This window comes from Coregonus clupeaformis, unplaced genomic scaffold (genome assembly GCF_020615455.1).
Source record: "Coregonus clupeaformis isolate EN_2021a unplaced genomic scaffold, ASM2061545v1 scaf0772, whole genome shotgun sequence".
In the NCBI taxonomy this organism is placed as follows: domain Eukaryota; kingdom Metazoa; phylum Chordata; class Actinopteri; order Salmoniformes; family Salmonidae; genus Coregonus; species Coregonus clupeaformis.
Window position 1 is genome coordinate 175,819 of NW_025534227.1, and position 22,040 is coordinate 197,858.

General features: G+C 43.6%; 1 protein-coding gene across 2 annotated transcripts; it reads right to left on the bottom strand.

Annotated features, from left to right (window-relative positions):
• Positions 1-855: 855 nt before the first annotated feature.
• LOC121551134 (ras-related protein Rab-37) lies at positions 856-21,422 on the bottom strand. 2 transcript variants are annotated; one of them, XM_041863686.2, is made up of 9 exons: positions 20,960-21,422; positions 12,697-12,807; positions 5,001-5,042; positions 4,516-4,582; positions 4,363-4,415; positions 3,903-3,968; positions 1,622-1,678; positions 1,288-1,364; positions 856-1,072 (listed from the first exon to the last, which is right to left on the bottom strand). In XM_041863686.2, the coding sequence occupies exons 1-9, from the start codon at positions 21,140-21,142 to the stop codon at positions 964-966; spliced, it is 765 nt and encodes a 254-aa protein (XP_041719620.1). In that variant the 5' UTR covers positions 21,143-21,422; the 3' UTR covers positions 856-963. The 2 variants fall into 2 exon arrangements, with proteins under 2 accessions (XP_041719620.1, XP_041719621.1); XM_041863687.2 differs by lacking the exons at positions 12,697-12,807; positions 20,960-21,422 and adding exons at positions 8,871-8,981; positions 10,686-11,605.
• Between the last annotated feature and the right edge of the window lie 618 nt (positions 21,423-22,040).

Consider the following 22,040-nt stretch of genomic DNA (forward strand, 5'->3'; position numbering starts at 1 on the left):
CAACATCCATTAATGATGACTGATAGAGGCTCCACAACAACAGTCTCAGAGGGAACTCTCTCATTGGTCGAATGTGTGGTGGCTGGCAGGTTTAAAAGCAAATCAAAACTCATGCTGGAACTTCTGACCACCACCTCAATTAACGTTTGACCACAACATTTCAGAAAATAATATTAATTTGGGGTATAATTACAAAGTCACTGTCATTAGTCCGCTTTTTATCCGGTAGAGGCCGCATCTGGGACACGTTGTGCAGTAGTAGAGGGTACTCCTCATACAACATGTACTGTATAATGGCATTTCGTCCTGAATAACATGTGGTGAAACAAATGAAGCCATGAGCCCCAAAAAATCAGTGTTTTATTCCACCTAACATCTTTACATAAAGTGATCAGATCATTTCCTAATTTCTTTGTAAATATGGCAAAATTGGGGCAAGAAATTCCATTTGGATTTCCAATCCTTCCTTATGGCAATAATGAGTAAGGCTGACAGGCTGCAGCTGCAGCATGTGATACACATGAACTAAATTACCAGAACATGTTTCAAATATCAATTCACATTTTAAATACACTGGTAATGGATTTCTATCCAACTGAAAACACTGACATGGTTTTTCTCCTGATAGGGGTAGAATGAGGGTTGGCTAGTTGCCATAGGCCTTCTAAGCAGGTGGGGAGCAGAACAGGTATTTTCTTTTTCACAAGTGGTTGCACCTGCTCTTTTTTCAACTGCTCCCTCTGTCTGATTATGGTATTTTAGGGGGACTGTCTCCCTACCACTCTATGTCTCTCTCTCTCTCTCTCTCTTTATTTCTCCCTCCCTCCTTCCCTCCCTCTCTCCCTCTCTCCCTCCCTCCCTCTCTCCCTCTCTCCCTCTCTCTCTCTGTAGACATGTGTGTCTCTCTCTCTCTCTCGCTCACTCTGTGGCCTGGTGTGGTATAACACTTGGTGAGAGATTTAGCTACACGTAGCCACCACAGCAGCCAGACTTCTGCTTCTCAGACGCGATGTAGTCGTGGATCTGGAACTTGGGCTCGTTGGGCTGCTGGGCAGCTCTGTGCTTCAACTCCCTGGCAGGCAGGCAGGCAAAAGAAAAAAAGAAAGAAAGAAAGAAAGAGAGAGAGAGATAAAGGAGAGTGTGTGGGATGGAGCAGTGCAAGAGCAGAGAAATTGAGAACATAAGGGAAAAGAGAAGGAGAGATGAGGAATATAATTGGCCAATATGTCTTTGCCCTTTCACATACAGTGCAACTTTCATTTTGAAATAACATGAGTCGTGACTTACTTTGCTACAGCCAGGAAGGCCAGCTCTACATTGACTCCAGTCTTGGCACTGGTCTCCATGAAAGGGACTCCATATTCCTGAAATGCATACAGTGATTTTAATGGCATTACTCAAGTACACCACATTCATCATATGAATGAACTCAATACCAAACACTCAGAGTGATCAATCTCTCCAACACTTGAGGGAACATCAGTTCACAATTTTAGTATATAAATCAACACTTCAAGCTTATTTTCCTTTCACAGTGCTGTACAGTTGCTTTTGAAGAGGCTACTTTGTGTTTTGCGGTAGGAGAGTGGAGCAAACCCTTTAAGTGGGCCTTGTCTCTTACCTTGGCCAGCTTCTCTCCCTCCTCACGCTTGATGACCCTCTCTCCGGCCATGTCCGTCTGTTTGGACAGAGCAGAGGAGAGTCATGGATACAACTAGTCCATTAGATCCAGAGAGGCACCACTACATTTTACATTTACAGTGAGGGAAAAAAGTATTTGATCCCCTGCTGATTTTGTACGTTTGCCCACTGACAAAGACATGATCAGTCTATAATTTTAATGGTAGGTTTATTTGAACAGTGAGAGACAGAATAACAACAAAAAAATCCAGAAAAACGCATGTAAAAAATGTTGTAAATTGATTTGCATTTTAATGAGGGAAATAAGTATTTGACCCCTCTGCAAAACATCACGTTTCTTGTAATTGGCCACCAGGTTTGCACACATCTCAGGGGGGATTTTGTCCCACTCCTCTTTGCAGATCTTCTCCAAGTCATTAAGGTTTCGAGCCTGACGTTTGGCAACTCGAACCTTCAGCTCCCTCCACAGATTTTCTATGGGATTAAGGTCTGGAGACTGGCTAGGCCACTCCAGGACCTTAATGTGCTTCTTCTTGAGCCACTCCTTTGTTGCCTTGGCCGTGTGTTTTGGGTCATTGTCATGCTGGAATACCCATCCACGACCCATTTTCAATGCCCTGGCTGAGGGAAGGAGGATCTCACCCAAGATTTGATGGTACATGGCGCCGTCCATCGTCCCTTTGATGCAGTGAAGTTGTCCTGTCCCCTTAGCAGAAAAACACCCCCAAAGCATAATGTTTCCACCTCAATGTTTGACGGTGGGGATGGTGTTCTTGGGGTCATAGGCAGCATTCCTCCTCCTCCAAACACGGCGAGTTGAGTTGATGCCAAAGAGCTCGATTTTGGTCTCATCTGACCACAACACTTTCACCCAGTTCTCCTCTGAATCATTCAGATGTTCATTGGCAAACTTCAGACGGCCCTGTATATGTGCTTTCTTGAGCAGGGGGACCTTGCTGGCGCTGCAGGATTTCAGTCCTTCACGGCGTAGTGTGTTACCAATTGTTTTCTTGGTGACTATGGTCCCAGCTGCCTTGAGATCATTGACAAGATCTTCCCGTGTAGTTCTGGTCTGATTCCTCACCGTTCTCATGATCATTGCAACTCCACGAGGTGAGATCTTGCATGGAGCCCCAGGCCGAGGGAGATTGACAGTTATTTTGTGTTTCTTCGATTTGCGAATAATCGCACCAACTGTTGTCACCTTCTCACCAAGCTGCTTGGCGATGGTCTTGTAGCCCATTCCAGCCTTGTGTAGGTCTACAATCTTGTCCCTGACATCCTTGGAAAGCTGTTTGGTCTTGGCCATGGTGGAGAGTTTGGAATTTGATTGATTGATTGCTTCTGTGGACAGGTGTCTTTTATACAGGTAACAAGCTGAGATCAGGAGCACTCCCTTTAAGAGTGTGCTCCTAATCTCAGCTCGTTACCTGTATAAAAGACACCTGGGAGCCAGAAATCTTTCGGATTGAGAGGGGGTCAAATACTTATTTCCCTAATTAAAATGCAAATCAATTTATAACATTTTTGACATGCATTTTTCATTTTGTTGTTGTTTTTCTGTCTCTCACTGTTCAAATAAACCTACCATTAAAATTATAGACTGATCATTTCTTTGTCAGTGGGCAAACGTACAAAATCAGCAGGGGATCAAATACTTTTTTCCCTCACTGTACATTTTAGTCATTTAGCAGACGCTCTTATCCAGAGCGACTTAGTGAGTGCATACATTTTTCATACTGGCCCCCCGTGGGAAACGAACCCACAACCCTGGCGTTGCAAGTGCCATGCTCTACCAACTGAGCTACAGGGGACCCACTACATCAGCCCACACAAGCCACAGCAGTTCCCAGGGCAGTCTCCAGGCTGCCTCTGAGTGTCTGACCACAGGCCAAACATTGCTCAGAGAGATAAATATTCCCTGTCCTGCTGCTCTCCCCAGCTCTGGGAATAAATTATGTCTGGTGGAACGTGACAGCAATGACCCAGTGTCTCTGTAGTAGCACCACCAGAGGGGGCACATGATCTATGGGTGCTGTTGAACTGGAGATGCCACCAGTTCTATTTTAATTATCACAACACATGTATTCACTTCGGAGGACTGGTAACGTTCTAATTCAGCTTCAATATAAACTCTGAGGCTACAAAGTCAATAGCAGAGACAAATATGTTTCTGTGTGTGTGTTGTGTTCTTATTGTTACTTTTGGTATGACGACTTCTCTTGATGCACTACACAACTAAAAGAATGTTTAGCGCACACCTTGTTGCCGAGCAACATGATGACCACATCCTTCTGAGTATACTCATGAATTTCAGTCAGCCAGGCCTATGGGGGGATTTGGAGAGAGAGAGAGAGAGATTAAAACGGAGATTTGTAAAAAGGAGTCTGTAAAAATGCCAGTGCTGAAGGAGATCCTCTACAAAAACAGAATCAATTTCTCTGCTCTGCTGCTTTGAATATGATTACTATTCTCCATTCTGCCATTCTGAGCTGCACTTCCTCTTATCCCCAAACCTTCACATTACATTACTGAAGTGGCCTCCACAACCAACGCTGATAATATCACGACATTTCCAAGAAGCCATTTAAAAAGTTTTTGAAGGCCATATATTACTTGGCATGTAAAAGGAATTCAGGGTTCTTCATCTAAAAGGGGTTTTATGAGAAGACGTGAGGAGATAAGGAGGAGGAGTGAAGAGTCACATGATAGGTTTCTCACCCTGATGTTGTCAAAGGACGACTTGCTGGTGATGTCATAGAGCAGGAGGAGGGCTGAGGAGAGAAAGGCAGTGTCACACACAGCCACATGTTCTTAGCATTCTACAACACACACACACACAACCAGGAAGTGTTTGAATAGAGCAGCGGTTACCCTGTGCGTCTCTGTAGTAGGCGTGTGTGACACTGCGGAATCTCTCCTGTCCTGCAGTATCCCAGATCTGAGAGAAAGAAGTGAAACAAACTAATTTTAACAATGTAATAAACCTGGAAAACGGGATAATATCCCAACCAGAAGCAACCAATGAGCATGCAATGGTATGCAAGTCATAATGGGCAATACGTAAAATGAATTATCAATATATTTTACAGTGAAATACATTGGAATAGTCACGTGGCTTGCTCACAGCCCAATGTTTGGCACTTCCCACCCAGCATTGTCAAAAGAACAGGATATGATGATAACTATGTATTTTTAAAAGATACGCTGTGTTTACATAGGGAAACTTCCATGTTGACCACATACGCCACTGCCCGCTGTGTAATATTATGATACTGATTGTGGTTTATTGAATTAGACTGGTAGGATCACAGGAATAGTGGCATCAATGTGGGGTGTAGAGGTCCCTGCTCTCTCACCTGGAGTTTGACCTTTACTCTGTCCACCGTCACAACCTTATTCTGAGGAGGAGAGGAAACAGTTAACCACAGGACTGTCTGTGGGGGTCTTTTTCCATAAGAGAGACAGACTCAGACAAAACACACCATAGGCATTTAAATATTAAGAAGCTTCAGAAAGCAAGAATATTCCAAAGAACAAACAAACATTAGATCGGAAATGGCACAGCATGCTGTATAGACTCATATAGACAACATGAAAACTAAGAGGAGCTTCAGAGGCCAGCAGAGAAAGCAAATTGCTACACCCACACTACAGCAAGGTTCTCGGATTAGACTTAATTGCACAAAAAAAGAAGACTGGCAAAATAACAACCCACTCCCCCGTTAATTTCCTGTGGCTGTCAGGGACGCCCTGTGATTTCCTGTATAGGCAGGATTCTAAAATAGTCATGAGTGAAAAAAAGAACATTAGCTACAGATATGGATTAGTGAAAAACATACCTTGTGAAAAATGATCTTCAAGGAAGTATAGAAGGAATATGGAAGACTGAGGAGGAATAAGATGCTTCCAAGTCATGGGAATTGATGTGTCCCTTCTAAACTAAGTCCCAAATACGTACGTACATACACCTACACACACACACACACTCACAAACAAACCCAATGACACACAACCAAGGTCAACCAATAACAGCTTGTTGTAAGGTCAGTCTGTTGTGTAGGTGCCATTATTATCCAGGTAACTGAACCAGTTTACCTCACCCTGGCCTTTTAAACTTCCCGTTTGTTTTTCAGGGGAAAGTAGGGGGAAACTCGCTCAATGGAAACATGACACAAGCAACGATGTTGAAATGAAGTAAGTGAATGGCACAACTGGTACATATCACTTCCTCTTAGCTAGCCTCATAACTCCACCATCAGTAACCGGTCACAGTCAGCCCCTGCCTTTCGTCCAATCTTCTAAAATGGCCCCTCTCAACAGGAGTCACCACCCATTGAGACTTCCACCTTGGAAGAACGGACATGGTCCAACCCCTGCATTAGTTGCCATGGGTTTCAGTTTTTCCCTCCAATTATTACGCAGATTGGCCACACACGGCTCCGCGTTGACACGCCCACATGCTGAGTAACTGCTACAAGGAAGCAGGCCCAAAATAGCCCTGCCACGTTAGAGCTAGTCACAGCAGTCTTCCCATCCACACAGGGTATTGACTTACAGTGGGGAAAAAAAGTATTTAGTCAGCCACCAATTGTGCAAGTTCTCCCACTTAAAAAGATGAGAGAGGCCTGTAATTTTCATTATAGGTACACATCAACTATGACAGACAAATTGAGAATTTTTTTCCAGAAAATCACATTGTAGGATTTTTTATGAATTTATTTGCAAATGATGGTGGAAAATAAGTATTTGGTCACCTACAAACAAGCAAGATTTCTGGCTCTCACAGACCTGTAACTTCTTCTTTAAGAGGCTCCTCTGTCCTCCACTCGTTACCTGTATTAATGGCACCTGTTTGAACTTGTTATCAGTATAAAAGACACCTGTCCACAACCTCAAACAGTCACACTCCAAACTCCACTATGGCCAAGACCAAAGAGCTGTCAAAGGACACCAGAAACAAAATTGTAGACCTGCACCAGGCTGGGAAGACTGAATCTGCAATAGGTAAGCAGCTTGATTTGAAGAAATCAACTGTGGGAGCAATTATTAGGAAATGGAAGACATACAAGACCACTGATAATCTCCCCTCGATCTGGGGCTCCACGCAAGATCTCACCCCGTGGGGTCAAAATGATCACAAGAACGGTGAGCAAAAATCCCAGAACCACACGGGGGGACCTAGTGAATGACCTGCAGAGAGCTGGGACCAAAGTAACAAAGCCTACCATCAGTAACACACTACGCCGCCAGGGACTCAAATCCTGCAGTGCCAGACGTGTCCCCCTGCTTAAGCCAGTACATGTCCAGGCCCGTCTGAAGTTTGCTAGAGTGCATTTGGATGATCCAGAAGAGGATTGGGAGAATGTCATATGGTCAGATGAACCCAAAATAGAACTTTTTGGTAAAAACTCAACTCGTCGTGTTTGGAGGACAAAGAATGCTGAGTTGCATCCAAAGAACACCATACCAACTGTGAAGCATGGGGGTGGAAACATCATGCTTTGGGGCTGTTTTTCTTCAAAGGGACCAGGACGACTGATCCGTGTAAAGGAAAGAATGAATGGGGCCATGTATCGTGAGATTTTGAGTGAAAACCTCCTTCCATCAGCAAGGGCATTGAAGATGAAACGTGGCTGGGTCTTTCAGCATGACAATGATCCCAAACACACCGCCCGGGCAATGAAGGAGTGGCTTCGTAAGAAGCATGTCAAGGTCCTGGAGTGGCCTAGCCAGTCTCCAGATCTCAACCCCATAGAAAATCTTTGGAGGGAGTTGAAAGTCCGTGTTGCCCAGCGACAGCCCCAAAACATCACTGCTCTAGAGGAGATCTGCATGGAGGAATGGGCCAAAATACCAGCAACAGTGTGTGAAAACCTTGTGAAGACTTACAGAAAACGTTTGACCTGTGTCATTGCCAACAAAGGGTATATAACAAAGTATTGAGAAACTTCTGTTATTGACCAAATACTTATTTTCCACCATAATTTGCTAATAAATTCATTAAAAATCCTACAATGTGATTTTCTGGATTTGTTTTTCTCATTTTGTCTTTCATAGTTGACGTGTACCTATGATGAAAATTACAGGCCTCTCTCATCTTTTTAAGTGGGAGAACTTGCACAATTGGTGGCTGACTAAATACTTTGTTCCCCCACTGTATACAGCTGGAGGCTCAGCAAGGAACATATTGACTGATCCATTATCAGTCTCAAAATCATCTCTCCTTATAATCTTCTGTTCCATACAGATGCAATGCAAGCAGCCGTGGGTGGTCACTACACACAGCTCATTGTTATAATGCACTTATTTATGAATCTCATGAATAGTTATTACCTGTTGCACAAGCATGGAGAAAATAACAATCTCCATTTGGCTACATAAATGCTCCACACATCCCCATCCATGTTGGACTCTCATCCCAGGCAGTCCTAATGTCTACACCATCACCACAGAGTGGTAACACAGTACTCTGCCTTAATGCAACACAATTTCCTCCAAAACCGCCATTTTACCAGTCATTAGTTAGAGTGTTTTCTTTGGAGGGTGAGCGGGTCCAAATCCACTGGTGCAAGAGTCTTTCTTTCTGTCCACATTCTCTCTCTTTCTCCATCTCTCTCACTCACTTTCTCTCTCTGTCTCTTTCTCTCTCTGTCTCTCCAGCAGCTGGTTGGTAGCTATGGAAATCTGGCCCCCACCAATGACATGAGAGCTGCTTGTTTATTTGACCCCAGCCAGGTCTGAGCATCGTTTGTGAGGGTAACGTAACGTCTCTCCTAAGAGGGGGAGTAGCAGCCTATCTGTCTGTCTGTAGTACAGCTCCTCCTGGCTGAAAACAATCCTTCTGGGAGACAGGGATGTGGGCTGGCATCCCTATAGCCGTTTATGGAGCCATATGTGGCACAGTAGCAGAAGTGCTCTATGGACTTGATTGACTTGTGAGAGGGTTTGCACATTTGAGCTATCATCACTGCATGAAAACACTTTAAACTAGTTATCGGATTTACAGATTTAACTGAAATAGGATGGGGAAATATTTTATGTATGGATTCTTCAACATCAACATTCTAGGGTTTATCTTGTAAATAGACCATTTAGAAATGAGAAAAAACAGAGAAAAACAGCAGACATAATGTATACATTATGTACACATTATGAATGTATAGACACAAAGAACCTTCCAACCATGAGGTGACCCCACTCTGTGAGTCCACTGACGTCTCTCTCACCCTAAAGTCTATTCCCACGGTGGCTATGAAGTTGCCTCCCAAAAAGGCCCCGTCTTTAAAGCGCACCAGCACACATGTCTTCCCCACCGCAGAGTCTCCCAGCAGCATCACCTAGAGAGGCGTCATGGCCAGAGGTCAGAGAGAGGGGTTAAGGGTCATACCTGGGCCCAACACACTGACATCAACCCTCACATGACCAGAAGAATGGTAATCACACCAAACAAGCTTTCACTGAACAATGTTTGGTCTTAAGAGATTAATCATATATTTCAATTGGTTCATATGCAAATGTCATTCTGAGAGTAATCTGTTGATTATTTCATGATGCTGTGCATCCATGAGAAGTGAAACTGATCAAACTAGAATTTCACAACATCATGATGACTAGTGTTAAGTGTCAAAGCACTGACTCATGATCCTATTGCTAAATGTTCTTGTTGTTGTTTTACCCTCATCTGAACTTCCTGGTTATTTATTTGGCGTCTAATTGAGTTTGGATATTTTATCCGTCTGTTGATTTCATCTTTATAAGGTTGTAGACTAAATTACATGGTTGATGTGTGCGTCTCCCCTTATTAATTAGATCATTAATATTTCAACATGAGTAGTGTTCTGCAGTTAATCGGCTTAGAGTAGATATGTATGAGATATGTATGCACAAACCATCATGGGACTGATGTGGAACTACTTGACTATGTGAATGACCTGTTGTACTTCTGCTTGATATAGTCCATTAACCACACTCTCCTGATTCTGATCAATCCCAAAACACTCATTATTAAAAGTACTATGTAACAATATGCACCTTTACTGTAATTACACTTTAAATACAATTAGTGTAATTATGATATAAATACATGATTTATGCACACTTATTATAACATGAATTTTTCCCTCTAAGATTTGGAGAGAAATGTACTATTACCTGGTATGCAGTTAAACCTGTTTTACCAAGTGCTACATTCTTCCTTGAGCAAATATTTAGATATCACTAAGAATGGGAGGACTGAATAGCGAGATTCATATCAAATAAACCTGTGTCACATAGGCTACACTATCCATAAGGGAGGTGTGAAATTGGTGTGCACTGATGTGTGGCAAGGCACATAATTGATAGTGGTGTGGTAATTAAGAGTAATGTAAACAGAATAGAAACTAGCCACACTGATAACAGCTGCTCTTATTCCATAGTGGTATATTATGCTCAGTGTGAAGACTTACGTTTACATTTTAGTCATTTAGCAGACGCTCTTATCCAGAGCGACTTACAGTTAGTTAGTGAGTGCATACATTTTTCATACTTTTTTTTCATACTACATTAGGGGAAACTTCACAATAGCAAAAAAAGGTGCTATCTAGAACCTAAAAGGGTTCTTCGGCTGTCTCGTTTGGAGAACCCTATGAAGAACCCTTGTTGGTTCCAAGTAGACCCATTTTAGGTTCCATGTAGAACCTTTTCCACAGAGGGTTCTACATGGAACCTAAAATGGTTCTACCTGGAACCAAAAAGGGTTTCACCTGGAACCAAAGGGGGTTCTCCTATGGGGACAGCCAAAGAACCCTTTTGGAACCCTTTTTTCTAAGAGTGTACTGGTGTGCAGAGTAGACAGGCTACTGTATTTGAATAGATTTTCCTACATTTGTTTGAGAGATGGACACCTGTACCACCAGTGAAGCTTCTCAATTAGGCTACAGTCAATATTAATACCAGCAGGCAGCTTCCTAACATGATCATAAGCATAATACTGTTATAAGCACATAATAAACATAGCCTAATAATATATAGCCTAACAACAAGAATAGCCTAATACAGACCTTGAAGGCAATATCAAAATACTCGTTAACCGAGGCGCATCTCTCCAACACATACTTTGATGTTCCGTTTTTAGTCTCTTTATCCTTCAACGATGCCTTCTTTGTGGACATCGCAATGACTATCACCACAGTATCACCAAGGTCTGTCAGCGCGCGGTGCGATGTTCCTCCCGAGATGCCAGTGACTCAACCCAGTTAACACAAGCAATGAGTCCATCAGCAGTCATTTGGCGTTGTCCAAAACCACCCACCGCTTTCTAATGACAATTTCTTGATGCTGAATCAACTAATGCCAATCATAAAGTCGTGGTTAAAACTTAAAGTGGGCTTCTCTTGAGGACGCGGCTACATTCGTGGAGAAAATATGATCAATATGCGGAAACATTTCTCAGTTATGCAGAACGTTAGAACGGATCCGCATCCTTCTTTACTCGTAGGCAGATGAAACGACGTTGCTATTGTCATTTGTACAATGAAGATAATGTTATTTAGGCCTATGAAATGAGGCAGTTTTAGATAATGTTATTTATGCCTATGAAATTAGTCAGTTTTTTGTCATTTTCATAAATGAAAACAACCAGGTCTTCAACCGAGCCACGGACGAAACAGGCAGTGATGGCACGAGTTATTAGTCACAGGTGGTACTGAACTCGTTGATCATGAAAGAGGAGGAGTTCATGAACGAAAGATAAAAAAGAAAAAGAAAAAGAAAAATGTCAACGGCTGTCAACGTGTTGCCAATGAAAAATACACTTTTCAGTTTCAATCCTAAATTAATGCTATTCCAGTGATTTCAGCGTTCTGAAAAATACCAACAATTTAATCCACAACATGTCAGGTAGGTGGTCTTTCCTCACCAATGTCTACTTTTCAAAGGATGTATGTAGCCTTGAGAAAATACACAATAAATAGACAGTGTTCATATGAGAATCTGATTTTCTTTCCCTTAATTGACATGACATAATGTCAAAAATGGTCTCCTAATTGCCAAGCCATGTATGATCATGTGGATACCAGCTGAATCTTTGAATAAGAGTTTGTCTCCCCCCAGTGTTCAAAAGAGAGAGAGAGACGAGAGAAAGAGAAGAGAAAGAGAAAGGTTTGTGGGTGTATCTCTCTCTCTCTATCTCTATCACTTCACATTACAGGCAGTTGTGCATTCAGACAGACAAACAGACAGAAAGACAGACCGACCTTGGTTAATCTTCCATCAACCTAGTCCAACAAAGGTTGCTGCAAGTGCAACCAAACCTTTTTATACTCACTGCATTTGCGTCACAAAGTTTTACTGTATGACAAAGCATTTTTCGTATCTCCAAGGCAAGCAGCTTTTTGTGTCCTTTTCTGCATTGCTTTTGTGTGGCTTATATGCCTTCAGACAAGCAAAGCCTTCGTCATCACTGTCTGTCACAGCACAAAACATTCAGGTCTATTTCTGAAAATAGCATCACCCTGAGCTTTATATCTTTTACAGTCCATTTCTTTCTTTCTTTCTTTCTTTCTTTCTTTCTTTCTTTCTTTCTTTCTTTCTTTCTTTCTTTCTTTCTTTCTTTCTTTCTTTCTTTCTTTCTTTCTTTCTTTCTTTCTCTCTGTGAATGGAAGCCCACCATACATCGCTACAGTGATAATGTAGACTGTATATGCACACAATCAATCACTCCAGTTCACATTCACAACAGTGAGTGATACATCTGTGAAACACAGCTATCCAGCAGGGAACAGACCGACTGCCTCATTCATTAGACATGGGTTTTGTTTCCAGTGATTCGATCATAGCAATGGCATCATTAACTGTAATCATCCCCCTGCTTTCTAGCAACACCCAACTGTGTGCTAAAGATCATTATGATTGCAGAAAGAGGAAGAGGATTGGCTCCTCAGACAATAGCATTTAGGGACCCTGGAAGAGAAGACACTTGTTGTCCCATCAATCCCAGTAGCAAAGTGGCCTGGTCCCTTCATGGTCACTTGTCCCCTATGGCTCATGGCAGACAATAATGCAGAGACTCACCGTGAAGCCGATGCCCACAGTGGCAGAGAAGGAGCCGGGTATGAACTTGCCTTGGTCGTACTGGACCAGCAGAGAGGTCTTCCCCACACCGCTGTCTCCCACCATGATGGTCTATGGATAGCAGGAAGAATAGAGAGCAGGTTAGCCCAAGCACAGCACTACACAGCATAGAACTACACAGCACAGCACTACACTGCACAACACAGAACAGCATAGTACACTCTTATAAAAAAGGGTTTTTCGGCTGTCCCCAAAGGAGAACCCTTTTTGGTTCCAGGGAGAACCCTTTTTGGTTCCACGTAGAACCCTTTTTGGTTCCACGTAGAACTCTTTTGGGTTCCATGTAGAACCCTCCATGGAAAGGGTCCTACATGGAACCCAAAAGGGTTCTACCTGGAACCAAAAAGGGTTCTACCTGGAACCAAAAAGGGTTCTTCAAATGGTTCTCCTATGGGGACTGCCGAAGAACCATTTTAGGTTCTAGATAGCACCTTTTGTGTACAGTACAGTACAGAACAGCACAGCACAGCACACTGCTCATCCATAGGCCTGTACAATGAGTGGGTGTAGCGTACCCTACTGTATATGTGCATCTGTTGCTGACAGTAAAGAACATGCCATTAACTGATGCCATATAATGTGTGTAATGTAATGTGATACTATGAGGGGCAGTTGTGTAAAAACCCGGCGGGAGGAGGAAAAGGCAGTGGATGAGTCTCAATGGACCAGGGGAGTAAGGCAGCTGCAGCCTGAGCATCATGTCAGCCATGGCGACTTGGATTCAAGACGATGCTCTCTGTGCCCCAAAGGGAGCATTAAGAGATCTCTTCTTGCCCACTCAACTGAAAAACCTCTTGCACAATGACACACAGCACAGACTAACCCACACAGTAGGCTACACACACACACAGTGATGTAGTGGAGGGTATACGCAGGTATACGCAGGTATACGCTGTATACCTACTTATTTTTCAGTGGGCATTGTGTATACTTCCTTCTTAATCCCCATGATGCATATCAAAGTAGTGTAGTTGAGGTATATGCTGTATCAATAAATAAGGCTGATGGAACAGATTAGAATGTTTATTTTAAAATGTTGATAAACTATTTTTTCTTCATATTTTAGGCGCAGCAATGTACACACCGCGGTAGGCCTACGAGCGAATATTCCAAAATGCAAGTTGCGGGAAAACACTGTTCTAAAATGCGTACGGCACATGCGAACAGTTTCATGGACAGAGATGGAAATAAGCCTATCCATTAGAAATTTAGAAAGACGGCCTCCCGAGTAGCGCAGCGGTCTACAGACCCGGGTTCGTTCCCAGGCTGTGTCACAACCGGCTGTGACTGGGAGTCCCATAGGGCGGTGCACAATTGGCCCAGTGTCGTCCGGGTTAGCGGAGGGTTTGGCCGGGGGGTGCTTTACTTGGCCCATCGCGCTCTAGCGACTCCTTGTGGCGGGCCGGGTGCCTGCAGGCTGACTTCAGTCGTCAGTTGAACATGTTTCCTCCAACACAGTGGTGCGGCTGGCTTCTGGGTTAAGAAGCATGGTTTGGTAGGCCTACTATTAGCCTACTTGCACAGTACAGCTTGGGTTAGCCTGACTGTGAAAGACCAGTATGGGATTGACCATTTTAGGTAATTCAGAGTGTATGTCACTGTTTCTCATATCATTCTTCACGCAGGGCACCTTTCCTTCGCTGGGCAGGCCGTTTGGGAAATGTTTGGCAAAATTAGAGTATACCCACTTCTCCAGGCACCACTGCACACACAGAGAGCGAGAGAGAGACACTATGATATCCCATGCGTCATCCCAACAGGAGGGGAGCGTTGCACGTGGGCGTCAATAAGGCCCTGTCGCCATGGTTATCAGGTTGGTGGCTGGCGTTGTGTGGCTAGCCTGGGGCTCCGTAGCAGTAGTCAGCAGACGCTCTTCGCCTCTTTTGTTGACATTTATCACCTCCCAGCAGGCGGCCCCACTGCCTCTTATCATATCATAGAGCCTCACAGCCCACTCAGCTCCCCAACACTCTAACCACTCACATCCCTTTCTCAACTTTCTAATTTTTAGACCTCAGAAAGAAAATGTTAATTTCTTCATTACTGCCTCAACAGATATGGTAGATTTAGCTAAAATACATTATTTCTAGTCTGCACCCAGATTAACTTTTTCTCTTCCTACAGAATACAAAGTGGAGACTGTCTGGGGACTGGACAAGACATAAGTGCTGACATTAGTGTCGACCTTTTAAAATCTGGGATTTAAAATCTCAGTTCAATTTAAAATCTCAGTTCAATTTAAAATCTCAAATCAACTAATAGACACTGACCTTTTGAAGCAACTTTAACATTAGCTTATAGAGATCTTTGGAATATATAACATGTGCTATAACATTTCTTCGTATTTGCACGTTTAATTTTAATTTTATTAAAGGTTAATTGTGGGGGTGGATGCTTAGGAAAGGATAGCATTCATGAATACACGGTCACAACACCAACAACAGTCTGACGCAGACTTGCGGCTTCGTCTGATGACGCATGGAACACAAACACACACAGTGGGTGTACCCTGTGTGGAGGCCTGACCAACCAGAAGCCACTGTCAACCAACCCCATTACTATTTATTATCATCCTCATCCAACTTTAATGTCTGTATGTAAATTCCTCATGAGTCATGACTAACTTTGATGAGGGGGGCAACGGGGTGGGGAGTTTTGGAAAATTGAGAGGAAGTGGGGGTGGAGCCTACCACAGGGGGCAGGGGAGAAATGTGGTTACCATAGCAACACACAAGCTCTCATAGCAAGAGAGTACCAACTCCCCCCTGAGTTGTTTTAGTTAATCAGGCATAACCCCCTAGCCTGGGTACCAGTCTTTTTAGCTAACATTCCACTCCTTGTACTCCTTGTACATACAGTGCCTTGCAAAAGTAGTCATTCCCCTTGGCGTTTTTCCTATTTTGTTGCATTACAACCTGTAATTTAAATGGATTTTTATTTGGATTTCATGTAATGGACATACACAAAATAGTCCAAATTGGTGAAGTGAAATGAAAAAAAATAACTTGTTTCAAAAAATTCAAAAAAATAAATAACGGAAAAGTGGTGCGTGCATATGTATTCACCCCCTTTGCTATGAAGCCCCTAAATAAGATCTGGTGCAACCAATTACCTTCAGAAGTCACATAAGTAGTTAAATAAAGTCCACCTGTGTGCAATCGAAGTGTCACATGATCTGTCACATAATCTCAGTATATATACACCTGTTCTGAAAGGCCCCAGAGTCTGCAACACCACTAAGCAAGGGGCACCACCAAGCAAGTGGCACCATGAAGACCAAGGAGCTCTCCAAACAGGTCAGGGACAAAGTTGTGGAGAAGTACAGATCAGGGTTGGGTTATAAAAAAATATCTGAAACTTTGAACATTATTAAAAAATTGAAAGAATATGGCACCACAACAAACCTGCCAAGAGAGGGCCGCCCACCAAAACTCTTGGACCAGGCAAGGAGGGTATTAATCAGAGAGGCAACAAAGAGACCAAAGATAACCCTGAAGGAGCTGCAAAGCTTCACAGCGGAGATTGGAGTATCTGTCCATAGGACCACCTTAAGCCGTACACTCCACAGAGCTGGGCTTTACGGAAGAGTGGCCAGGAAAAAAGCCATTGCTTAAAGAAAAAAGTAGGCAAACACGTTTGGTGTTTGGCATGTGGGAGACTCCCCAAACATATGGAAGAAGGTACTCTGGTCAGATGAGACAAAAATTTAGCTTGTTGGCCATCAAGGAAAACGCTATGTCTGGCGCAAACCCAACACCTCTCATCACCCCGAGAACACCATGTTTTTCATCGGCAGGGACTGGGAAACTGGTCAGAATTGAAGGAATGATGGATGGCACTAAATACAGGGAAATTCTTGAGGGAAACCTGTTTCAGTCTTCCAGAGATTTGAGACTGGGGCGGAGGTTCACTTTCCAGCAGGACAATGACCCTAAGCATACTGCTAAAGCAACACTTGTGTGGTTTGACTCATTGCGATCTCACAGAACAGGGCTCCGGGCAGCCGAGCGGAAATGGAGGAAAACTAGACTCCCTGCGGACCTGGCATCTTTTCACTCCCTCCTCTCTACATTTTCTTCATCTGTTTCTGCTGCTAAGGCCACTTTCTACCACTCTAAATTCCAAGCATCTGCCTCTAACCCTAGGAAGCTCTTTGCCACCTTCTCCTCCCTGCTGAATCCCCCCCCCCCCCTCTCTGTGGATGACTTCGTCAACCATTTTGAAAAGAAGGTTGATGACATCCGATCCTCGTTTGTTAAGTCAAATGACACTGCTGGTCCTGCTCACACTGCCCTACCCTATGCTTTGACTTCTTTCTCCCCTCTCTCTCAAGATAAAATCTTGCGACTTGTGATGGCCGGCCGCCCAACAACCTGCCCGCTTGACCCTATCCCCTCCTCTCTTCTCCAGACCATCTCCGGTGACCTTCTCCCTTACCTCACCTCGCTGATCAACTCATCCTTGACCGCTGGCTGTGTCCCTTCCGTCTTCAAGAGAGCGAGAGTTGCACCCCTTCTCAAAAAACCAACACTCGATCCCTTTGATGTCAACAACTACAGACCAGTATCCCTTCTTTCTTTTCTCTCCAAAACTATTGAGCGTGCCGTCTTTAGCCAACTCTCTTGCTATCTCTCTCAGAATGACCTTCTTGATCCAAACCAGTCAGGTTTCAAGACTGGTCATTCAACTGAGACTGCTCTTCTCTGTGTCACGGAGGCTCTCCGCACTGCTAAAGCTAACTCTCTCTCCTCTGCTCTTGTCCTTCTAGACCTGTCTGCTGCCTTTGATACTGTGAACCATCAGATCCTCCTCTCCACCCTCTCCGAGCTGGGCATCTCCGGCGCGGCTCACTCTTGGATTGCGTCCTACCTGACCGGTCGCTCCTACCAAGTGGCGTGGCGAGAAGCTGTCTCCGCACCACGTGCTCTCACCACTGGTGTCCCCCAGGGCTCAGTTCTAGGCCCTCTCCTATTCTCGCTATACACCAAGTCACTTGGCTCTGTCATATCCTCACATGGCCTCTCCTATCATTGCTACGCAGACGACACACAACTAATCTTCTCCTTTCCCCCTTCTGATAACCAGGTGGCGAATCGCATCTCTGCATGTCTGGCAGACATATCAGTATGGATGACGGATCACCACCTCAAGCTGAACCTTGGCAAGACGGAGCTGCTCTTCCTCCCGGGGAAGGACTGCCCGTTCCATGATCTCGCCATCACGGTTGACAACTCTGTTGTGTCCTCCTCCCAGAGTGCGAAGAGCCTTGGCGTGACCCTGGACAACACCCTGTCGTTCTCCGCTAACATCAAGGCGGTGACCCGATCCTGTAGGTTCATGCTCTACAACATTCGGAGAGTACGACCCTGCCTTACACAGGAAGCGGCACAGGTCCTAATCCAGGCACTTGTCATCTCCCGTCTGGATTACTGCAACTCGCTGTTGGCTGGGCTCCCTGCCTGTGCGATTAAACCCCTACAACTCATCCAGAATGCCGCAGCCCGTCTGGTGTTCAACCTTCCCAAGTTCTCTCACGTCACCCCGCTCCTCCGCACACTACACTGGCTTCCAGTTGAAGCTCGCATCTGCTACAAGACCATGGTGCTTGCCTACGGAGCTGTGAGGGGAACGGCACCTCCGTACCTTCAGGCTCTGATCAGTCCCTACACCCAAACGAGGGCATTGCGTTCATCCACCTCTGGCCTGCTGGCTCCCCTACCTCTGCTGAAGCACAGTTCCCGCTCAGCCCAGTCAAAACTGTTCGCTGCTCTGGCACCCCAATGGTGGAACAAGCTCCCTCACGACGCCAGGACAGCGGAGTCACTCACCACCTTCCGGAGACATTTGAAACCCCACCTCTTTAAGGAACACCTGGGATAGGATAAAGTAATCCTTCTAACCCCCCCCCAAAAAAAAAAAATATATATATATATATATATAAAAATATTAAAATACAATTTGTAAAGTGGTTATCCCACTGGCTATAAGGTGAATGCACCAATTTGTAAGTCGCTCTGGATAAGAGCGTCTGCTAAATGACGTAAATGTAAATGTAAATGTAAATGTAATGTAAATGTTTAAGGGGAAACATTTAAATGTCTTGGAATGGCCTAGTCAAAGCCCAGACCTCAATCCAATTGAGAATCTGTGGTATGACTTAAAGATTGCTGTACACCAGTGGAACCCATCCAACTTGAAGGAGCTGGAGCAGTTTTGCCTTGAAGAATGGGCAAAAATCCCAGTGGCTAGATGTGCTAAGCTTATAGAGACATACCCCAAGAGACTTGCAGCTGTAATTTCTGCAAAAGGTGGCTCTATAAAGTATTGACTTTGGGGGGGTGAATAGTTATGCATGCTCAAGTTTTCAGTTTTTTTGTCTTATTTCTTGTTTGTTTCACCCCCAAAAATATTTTGCATCTTCAAAGTGGTAGGCATGTTGTGTAAATCAACTGATACAAACCCCCCAAAAATCAATTTAAATTCCAGGTTGTAAGGCAACAAAATAGGAAAAATGCCAAGGGGGGTGAATTCTCATCTCCCTGCACGTCTCTCTCTCTCTCTGTCTAATATAGCAAAAGGTTGTTGTTTTCCTTCAGTTAATGAGAATCTACCTCTGGGGATGTCCTCATATGCCTGCTGAGTCATTACGCTGCATTGTTTGTGAAGGTAACACAGAGGGTAAATGTAAACATTTAACATAAGCACTTTCTGTTCCTACACTGGAGTATTCTGTCAGTTGACGTGAGGGCTGGATTTGTCTAGGTGCTTTGGGGAATAGAGTTGTTATAGAATGAACCAATTATTAGTATCACTATTGATGCCTATGGATAAATAATATATACTTGCTATGAATTCAAAGACTTGCCCTAAAAATAAAGTGATATGAAAAAGTATGACGTTAATATTAGATGTTGCTTACTAAAGTAATTTACCCCAACAATGTTGATGAGTATAAGTGGGTGTATTGTGAAAAAAAGAATGTGGTGTTAAAGTGAATTTGGTCTCCAACTGTGAGTGAATAACATGCCTCATCTTTCTTTCATGCCATTTCCGCCCTTCTACTTCCACCACACACCCACATATTTCCTGAGGTAAAAGAAGTCTTTAAAAATGCAAGTTTCTCTAGAATAACTTAACGTTGGCATCAGTGCTAATGTCCTAAAAAGCAGCATTGGTCTTTAACAGGAAGATGTTCTATCAAGGCTATGAGATTACACATAGGAAGAAACAGAGAAAGTACTAGAAGCATACATATCAGGGTTGGGGTCAATTCTATTTTAATTCCAGTCATTTCAGAAAATAAACCAAATTCCAATTCTAATTCCACATTTTCCTCATTGAAAAGCATTGAAGATAATTGGAATTTGTATTCATTTATACTTCCTGAATTGACTGGAATTTAAATGGAATTGACCCCAACCCTGATACATATCCCTTCAATTACCAAGTGTCCTCACATGAAGTACAAATAGAAATGCAGTTAATAATGACAAAGTATACATCATATGAGTAGGCACTTGCTGGTGTATGCGTGTTGCTGTGGCTCACAAAAACAAAAGGGGAGCAGTTCAACCATACATTACACTATAGAAAGTAATGGTCAGGTTACATTTTCATGATATAACCTGGAGGGCTAAGTTAAATATTTGTTTTTGTCCCATTGCCATTGGACATGCACAGGTGTCCGCCTGGCTGTCCAGGGCCCCTGAAGCCTGCCAGGTATCAGTGCTGATTCAGGTGAGAGAGATTAATGAAGTCATGGAAGCTGGCAGAGGGAATGGGTTCTCCACAAGCAGTCATCACACACTGAGATGTCCTAGCAATGCGCAACCATTCCAAAATGCTTACCTACATAGTCAGTCCAACTTTGAGATTATTACCTCTACATTACACATACATCTGAAATATCCACTCAAGTATAATGTGGACTGTTGTAGGACCTCCCATGTCACATAATGAAGGCATTGTTCACGCAGACAGAAGAGTTTACTTTCAAACTATTACAGAAAGACATACTTAAATATAAAATACTTAAAATATATATTTATAAAAGAGTACAAAGAGTACAGATTCTGTATATAAAGATAGGCTACCCCAATAGTATTGGCCAATTTAGCACATCATCTTATGTGAGTTCAGTCTCTTTGGTGATTTTAAATTAGCCTAAGTGTTAAGTGAAGTTATGAAAAAGTAGCCTAATCACCTTGTGCATTAGGTCCTCGTTATAGGGGAAAGTGATCTCGAGGGGAGTCAGGCAGTCCTCTGTATCCGTGTCCACCGCAGATGACCCATAGGCACTGTCTGAGTGAAGCGCCTCGCCCTGGTCAACACATTCCATTTCAGGGGTATTCTCCATAATGATATCCATCTCCTTATTTGTTCCCATAGAATATTTTTGTCAACGAGTTTTTTTTTAAAAGCAGGGCTTTTAGATACGTCGCTGCAATAACTTTATCTCCCTTCCCCGCTCTCTCTCGTTTGCTGTCACTCTTCTCTACACTCACCGCCCCCTCCTTGTCTAGCTCTAAATCCCTTGCACTTGCAGCTTTGATACTGATGCTCCTGGCAAGAATTATAGCCACCTAGGGGGATCATTTCCGCAGAGTCGAATAAAAATTTAAAGCAAAGCGCTCCTACTAGAAGTGAACACGGAGGTGCTATACTATTTATGAAACCATGCGTGCGGTGAAGTGGAGGATGTGCATCGTGTTCAGCACCATGGAGAGCGCCTTTCTTCAGACGCAAAGCATCACGTGTCTTCTCTTTGGGATTACTGCGATTTAGCTATGTACTTTTGAGGGATGGATGAGGCATATTGAGTCATATCCTAAACCTGCTTTTAAACTAGTCATTGTGACCGAAATAATATATTGTATATCAATGACTAATTTCACACCTGAACACACGACCTCTTGGTTAATGATTATTGATACTATCCAGCCTCTCAGAGAGCCTTGGAAACCTGTTAAAATAATGCCATAAAGCACTGACATTACTCACTAGCAGAATACATTTCATTCTAGTCAAAACCGAGTCAAACTAAATACCCTAAAAAAGCATGACTGGACCAGATTAGATTTTTGTATTTGTTTTTTATTGTGCCACCAGTCAACCTGTTGTCATGTCAGTTTTACCAGAGGCGTTCTGTGATTGGCCAGCACTCCCCTCTCCAGTCCAGCATTGTCATGCCTCAGGGAGAGAGCCATTGCCACTATGTCATCATCATCAGAGTGAGTCATGAGTGGGCTGTGGGGTGATACAGCATGGATGGAAGATCCAGGGGA